The sequence below is a fragment of the Montipora foliosa genome, chromosome 10 (genome assembly GCF_036669935.1).
Source record: "Montipora foliosa isolate CH-2021 chromosome 10, ASM3666993v2, whole genome shotgun sequence".
In the NCBI taxonomy this organism is placed as follows: domain Eukaryota; kingdom Metazoa; phylum Cnidaria; class Anthozoa; order Scleractinia; family Acroporidae; genus Montipora; species Montipora foliosa.
Window position 1 is genome coordinate 7,225,116 of NC_090878.1, and position 7,500 is coordinate 7,232,615.

A 7,500-nucleotide genomic window follows, 5' to 3' on the forward strand; every position below is an offset into this window, starting at 1 on the left:
CCTCGCAGTTATGGACGCAATTTTAGCAATTGCGTAGAGGAGCCTGAAAATTCACACTTCAACGGGGTTTGAACCGTGACCTTGCGATACCGGTGCGACCCTCTAACCAACTGAGCTACGAAGCCACTGACGTTGGGAGCTGGTCATTTTCGGGGTCATTTGCGTTCTTTCCGGATCCTCCACAGGGCCGATGTGTTATAACCTGCTTTTTCTTTTTAGGGTCGGTCCATATACCCAGTTTGCTTCGTGTTTCAGTGCATGTTTCTTCGTCATCGTAATTTCGTGGACGGTTATCATCATTATTTGATGGAAAACACAGGTCAGATAACCCTTTCAGGCAAACGGTTAATTTGAAGAAGGAAGGCGATCTTAAATGTGTAAAATTTAGCATCGCCTTTTTTCTTCATGTTAACCGTTTGCAGATGATTTGACAATTCAGCTTTTTTCTTAAGAATCGTATTCACTGCCTGGCATCCCACCTGTCGATAAAATGACGATGATTGATTCCGTATCGGCATCAAAACTTCCTGTTTGCCTTCTTTTCCATATGCAATATTTTAATCCTAAAATTGTCCCAGGAAGTTGAAAAGTATACAACTCGTCTCTAACGTCACGGTTGACTGAACTGGTTCAAGGCCATTCAATACCTTTTTTCAATAACTCTCTGCCTCTTTCTAGCCGCTCTGTCAGCTTGGGTACGTCAGAGAGGATCAGAAATTGTACCGGATGTCCCTTCGTCCAGGTGGCTTCGGTCCTGCTTCCTGTTGTATCCTCCCACGCAAATTTATAAAAATCTAGACACCGCCTTATGAAATCTACTCAATGTTAAAACTCTTCCGGTATACGATTTGCTGCCAAGCTTAATTCTCTTTTAAACAAAATTGCGTCTTAAAGAAAGACGTTAAAATAGAACATACGACTTTAAACCGTTAAAATATAATCATTTTGTTTCATTTGGTGAGGAAAGAGCACACTCGTCCGTGCTCTTACGGCTTGCCAAGCATTTAATTGTTCCACATAAATTTTGGAAACAATTTTAATATTACAGGATCAATAAGCCTTAATATTATTTATGTACGCTATGCTGTCACTTTAATATGGGAAGTCACTTCTTCAAATAATTTGACCATCGTAGCATCGTATATTTCTTTACAATTTTAGCAATCCTGGATGTAATCTTGTCTCCCAACGTTACTGGAAAGACCTATTCGGTGAAATGCTATTGTATACAAACATTAAATTACAGGTTAAAATTTTTGTCTGTGTTCAAACAGGATGCCGGACAAAACAAACCAGTGACAAAAACCTCAAACAGTGCGGAAAGAAGAACAAACAACTTGTGCGGGCCCATTTCCATCAGTAGGGCTAACGCTCACATGGTTCATATGGGGTAGATACTTAGCACTTCACATTACACTATAATCAGTTAAGTCTCTCCAAGGAATTAGTTGATCGGAAAAGCACCCTGGGGATTCCTTAGCATCACATACTTTTTTTTTATAACAACGTTCCGGCTAAAATTTAATAAACTAACCGTCGGAACATACTCAGGCTAAGAGTCAGTTAAGAACGTCTTTATTTTGCTCATTTGTCAGTTTTTCGTTTTTGTGAGGAGTCAAATATATGTAAAACTGTAGTCAAATCTAGTACTTGGGAAATTTTGAAACTTTAACATTGGCCGTTTTTATACTAGAGACGCATAATCCGTCCAGACGAATCATGCGTCTCTTATGTTATCTGTCTGGTGTAAAGACGGGACGAACTATATGAGACGCATAATTCGTCTTGGACGAACTTGGGCAAACATTTTTTCTGCGTCTGTTAAATTCGTCTAGTATAAAGACGGGCAATAGACGCATAATGCGTCTGGACGAACTTTCCAGTTTAGATTCTTCGTCCAGACGCACAATGCGTCTTGTGGCCGTCTTTATACTAGACGATATGTTGACACTCACTTTGCGTTTTGAAGGCCGTCGTTCTAGAGTACCCTCAATCCCATCAGTAAGAGGAATTAGGTCCAAACCATGGCCATCCATTAAAGCAAAATATTGGGGATCGTCTTCCATGTTCATTTTACGGATCGTGGCTAATTTAATAATTTCGCCGTAAAGTATAGATGACTTATTAAAGCAACGCGGTTTGCTAATTAAAGTAAATAAAGAGCCTGGACATATCAATATTGATTCACACATGCCTACGAGGCTTTATAGTTAAATTTGAATATTCTTTTGATCAGAAATCTGAAAGGAAGCTTCATCTGAAAAGAAGCTTCATGGTTGATAGCAACAATGCTCTGGAAGTCATAAAATTCCCCAGAACTGCCTTACCGTGTCATTTGCTCTTAAGAAAGAGCTTAAAGTCTGACGGAGGGTTAAATTTGAATATTCTATTGTTTAGAAATCTGAAAAGACGCTTCTCGGTTGATAGAAACAATGCTCTGGAAGTCATAAAAATTCCACAGAACTTCCTTACCGTGTCATTCGCTCTTAAGAAAGAGCTGAAGGTATGACGGAGGGTTAAAGCTCGAAACGCGTTCTCACAAACCTTAATTGCGGTGGTTAATTTACCTTCAGTCAATTTCTTTGATAAAACTTCTCTCTCCATCGACGCAGCTTCACATGCCTTATTAAAATGTGTTTGCTATTTATATCCACAATTGTTTTCAGTCAATGTGAACACAAAAGGAGATACTCTTGAAAATGATTGAAGCGATGTTGTCAAAAAATCCTAAACTTCATGAATTATGTCATGTTACAAGTTTTTCACGATTCACTTAATATTAATTTCGCTTTGACGAAAACTCGAGGCGCCATTTCACCCTTTGTTATCATCATCAGTAATGAGAAATGAATGAGTGGTGGGAGGAAGGAAGGGGTGGTGGTGGGGCGGGAGGAGAAGAAAACTTGTCGACCGGCTTCTGGATTCCAAAGTTTCCTTGGTTCCTTGACATCGCGAAATTCAATAGAAAGCTATGCATATCAACAAAAGCTCGTAATCTCTGTGATTTAAGAAAAAAAAAAAGACAAACGAAAAGTGTGATGCGCATACTTCTGTGTACTCAAACAGAGCTCTTTGCCCATGCGTACAGCCTGATTCAAAGTTAAAGTAACCTGCTTTTAGGCTTCGTATTTCCTCGTCTGATGTGTGCCATTTTCACCCGTGCTCGGACTACCTCGCCGAAGGTCCCAGCACGGGTAAAAATTTGGGTTCGGTACGGACAGGTTGTTTACAAAGCAAATTTTATCCGAGCCGAACCTTTTTTTCTCTAGGACCCGTGCCAATTTCATCCGAGCCGTGCCAAAAATTTTCTGTAGTGTAAACCGGGCTTTAGACTTTGATTATTGAGAGAAAGCCGAAGACCTTTGCAAAATTATACCCTTCATTTTAAAATATCGATGCCAAAAACTTAACTCAAATTGAGGATTATAGCACTTCCCGCAAAACCACATGATTGAAGGTAATGTTGCCGGTAGAATCCGTTCTCAGATTAGATCCGAATTAAATTTTTACCTAGGTCAAATTGGTGGGTGATCCTCATTTTACCAAGGTTGAATATGCACTCCACCTTAGTTTGAAGCAGCAATCAACCCCACCCCACCCCCCCCCCCCCAGAAAGGACTGTACCTTCCCTCAAGCTCTGTCTTACGCTTTTCAACACATCTTCTTAATGTTTCATATGATGTTATTCATACACTTATCCATTCAATCTCAACATTACAACATAGTAAGGGAAAAGTGAACTGTACTAAGCACTTACCTGTAATCGAACTCGGAACCTCCAGATCTATAGTTCCGTCTTCACCACTAACACTACAACGACGAACATGGTCAACTCAAAACTGTCGAAAGAAATTACGCGATTGCGATTGCTACGCTTAGAATGATTGGTTTAAAAAGCTTGTGCCAGTTTATCAACCAGTGAAAAGGAAAACTAAAACCAATCACAGCTTGCACGCGCGAATTTTCCCGCGCTTTGAGCATCACTCGAAAATAGAGCCCACTAAACTTCTTCTACAAGCTTGATAATGTAGAGCTAGAGCGTGTGTCCACGGAGAAAGACGTTGGAGTTAACATCACCAACTCCCTCACCTGGAACACACATATCCACGCCATTATTGCTAAGGCCAACAAGCTACTTGGACTTCTAAAACGCACGTGCCCACTATTAAACGATGTCTCTGCTAGACGTTCTCTTTATCTTGCACTTGTGAAGTCACAGTTATCCTATGCGACCCAAGTCTGGTCCCCGGACAAGATAGCATTAAAAACTCAAATTGAAAGGGTTCAAAGGAGGGCCACAAGGTGGATCCTCAAACAACGTGTAGGCGTGATGTCATACAGAGACAGACTTTTAACTTTAAAACTTCTTCCTCTGACATTTGACCGCGAACTCAAAGATCTTGTTTTCTTTTATAAATGTCTGAATGGTTTTACTGATCTTAATGTTTCTCATTTTGTTTCTTTTGTTTCTCACGGCCGAACCAGACAAAGTAATTCTTATAACCTTAAAACTCCTGTATGTAAAACTAGCACTTTTCAGGCCTCTTACTTTAATCGTATTGTTAAGCTCTGGAACTATATCTGTAACTTTTCACCCCCCACCAGTTTTTCAACTACTGCTTCCTTTTGCAACTTCGTTACTGAGCACATGTTTCACCTTCTGCACAATCATTTACTATGACATTTACTATGACATTTTGAGCGCGCTTCTTACTAAAAAGTTGCCTTTTCGCAACCTCCACTTATTTCATTCAAACGCGACAAAAACGTAGGCAACTTTTTAGTTAGAAGCGCGCTCAAAACTAACGAGCAACCCGGCACTTTCAAATGCGCGCGCTCACGATGCAAAACTTGTCTTTTCATTCTTAACACTAGCAAGATATCGCTAAGCGATCTCTTAAGATCACCGATCGTTTCACATGTACCTACGCAAATGTCATTTATTGCATAACCTGTACGTTATGCAATAAATTATACATTGGTGAGACAGGTAGACGACTAGGTGACCGATTCCGCGAACACCTTCGCGATGTTGAGAAGAATGACAAGGATGCATCTAAGCCAGTCGCTCGCCATTTTAATCTGCCTAACCACTCCAAAAAACACATGCCTATCTGCGGCCTTTCCCTACATCTAGGTACGACGGAAAGCCGCAAGAATCTGGAACAAAAATTCATCTTTCAAATCGGCACCCTTAATCCTCACGGTATTAACGAACGCTTTTCATTTAACTAATATATTCCTATTTTTCACGTTGCCATGTTACCACCAATAGCGTAGCTCCTACTCTACTACAAAAACTACACGTAACCCATAATCCCTCGATTCGCTCTGACGAAGGGTCAACGCTCGAAACGTCAGCTTTTAGAATCTTTGTACGGTGGCTAATTTACATCATCAACTCCGTTGATAAAACCAAATTTTTGTATACTTATATTCTAATTCGCTGCCCCGCTCAACCGAATATAAAACATTCATCACGTAATAAGCAACCACTTATGGAGTGTGTCAACACGAGCCGTGTATAACCCTCTTTCTTATGTCTTAATCAAAAAGTACATAGAATTATCAACAATGTCTGCGCAAAATAACCAAAACTTAAAATACAGCTGAACAATAACTCGTAGTGTATAGCAAAAAGTCTGCAACAATCTGGACATAAGCTAATATAATGTAAATACAAAACACAACAAGCCAATACTTGAAAATACTAATCGAATTCAGCCATTGGATATTTAATTTAGAGGGCGAAGAGGCGGTCGTATGACTCGAATGAATACAAATAAAGACAACGCAATATGTATACCGAAGCCCCGCTAATGAAGCATTGTGACAAAGTGTCACGTAACACCCAAAGGAGGTTACCTAACCCATGATAAATACATCTTTCTAGCAGGGAAGAGGATCACCAATTTAACATAGTAACAACGGATTCAACCTGAGAACGGGTTTACTAGCAACATAAACACTTTCCCCCCACCCCCTTTTTTTAAAAAAAACCAATTCCGTACCTCGCTCTATAAAACGGTATGTCGTATTTTTCGCAACTTTGTTGTAAATGAGGATTTAGCTAGTTTTTCGCCTTCCAGTTTTCGGTGTGAAATTAAATGAATTTAAATTTGAAGTGTGGGTTACAGACGAAATGAGATGAGAAGTGATCGTCGCACTTCGCTGAACACTTTGCCTTCTTTTAACAGATTGACCTGCTCAAACTCTGTGTCTTCTTATCTAAGTTGGTAGAACATTACATCGGTATCACATAAGTCATCGGTTCGAATCTCCTTGGAACCACCGAAATTTTTCAGGTGTCTTTTAAAAAAAGCGACAACTGTGAGGATCATTTCTCTTATTGGTTTTCGGTGTCTTTAATCTCTCCCCCCACGCGCCAACCTGCCCTTGGCATGGAAACAAATTGTCGGCATATCATGTTAACTCTACGGGGTGAATTGTGCTGCAAGTTGTCTTGGAAACGACTTAAGTAAAAGGAGGCTTTTAATTCGGATAAAATTGGGGTCTGGTTGAAGCACCTGGCACGCAATTGCAACCAAACAAGATGTGCTATAGCAAGAGAGCTTGAGCGCAAGAGAGAGAGCGAAAGTTAACAATTTTGATCACAAAAGACGAACTTTTTAAGTACTACAGCCCTCGTCTATAGCACGCAGAATTGTATCGTTATCATTATCTCAAATTGAATTAAAAGTTGTTACCTCTAGATCCTTAAGAATCAAAAGACTAAATGTTATCCGTCTGGTGTAAAGACGGGACGAACTATATGAGACGCATAATTCGTGACGAACTTGGGCAAACATTTTTTCTGCGTCTGTTAAATTCGTCTAGTATAAAGAGGGGCACTAGACGCATAATGCGTCTGAATGAAGTTTCCAGTTAAGTGCGTCTTCGAAGACGCACTAAAATAGATTCTTCGTCCAGACGCATAATGCGTCTTGTGGCCGTCTTTATAATAGACGAATTTAACAGACGCAGAAAAAATGTTTGCCCAAGTTCGTCCAAGACGAATTATGCGTCTCTAGTATAAAAACGGCCACTGTGGTCTTCTTATTGTATGATACTGAAGAAAAACTTATATTGCAGTCGAACTTAGTATACCCCAACAACTTTAACGGAACATGAGTAAAAACATTTTTGGGCTCAAATCGCCAAAATAGTGAGAACGTCCGCCTCAACCCCAAAATTAAACATTCTTATAATTAAAAAAAACTGAAAGAGTGTGGTGCCCTGCCTTCTCTAGCCTGATGAGAAATACGTGATTTGAAAAGAACTCAAGCTCATTACGAAAAGAACATATGGCAGATGGAGTAACTATACTACTGAAATTTTAACTTATCGCCACTTGGTTCTTCTAAATATATAGGACACTAGAAAATTATCCGGTGCGTAACAGCTCATATTTAATTACCACTGAGTACTGATTGACTTCAGTACTCGGATATGTTGACACTCACTTTGCGTTTTGAAGGCCGTCGTTCTAGAGTACCCTCA

The 7,500-nt window shown here is 39.9% G+C and overlaps 1 protein-coding gene and 1 long non-coding RNA gene across 5 annotated transcripts in view; one reads left to right on the forward strand and one right to left on the reverse strand.

The window, feature by feature from the left end:
• LOC137973345 (uncharacterized) overlaps window positions 1-1,902 on the forward strand; it is a 4,216-nt gene extending 2,314 nt beyond the window's left edge. The window contains exons 2-3 of the long non-coding RNA XR_011117206.1: window positions 220-319; window positions 1,275-1,902. This is a non-coding gene — a long non-coding RNA (uncharacterized lncRNA). The remainder of the gene's footprint in view (window positions 1-219; window positions 320-1,274) is intronic.
• LOC137973343 (transient receptor potential cation channel subfamily A member 1-like) overlaps window positions 1-7,500 on the reverse strand; it is a 48,126-nt gene that overhangs the window by 27,119 nt on the left and 13,507 nt on the right. The window contains exon 1 of one of the 4 annotated variants that reach the window (XM_068820132.1): window positions 1,956-2,114. The exons of the other annotated variants lie outside the window; for them this stretch is intronic. Coding sequence (XP_068676233.1) covers window positions 1,956-2,072 — 117 coding nt within the window. The 5' untranslated portion in view covers window positions 2,073-2,114. Of the gene's footprint in view, window positions 1-1,955; window positions 2,115-7,500 lie in introns of those variants that run through there. 4 annotated transcript variants of the gene reach the window in all.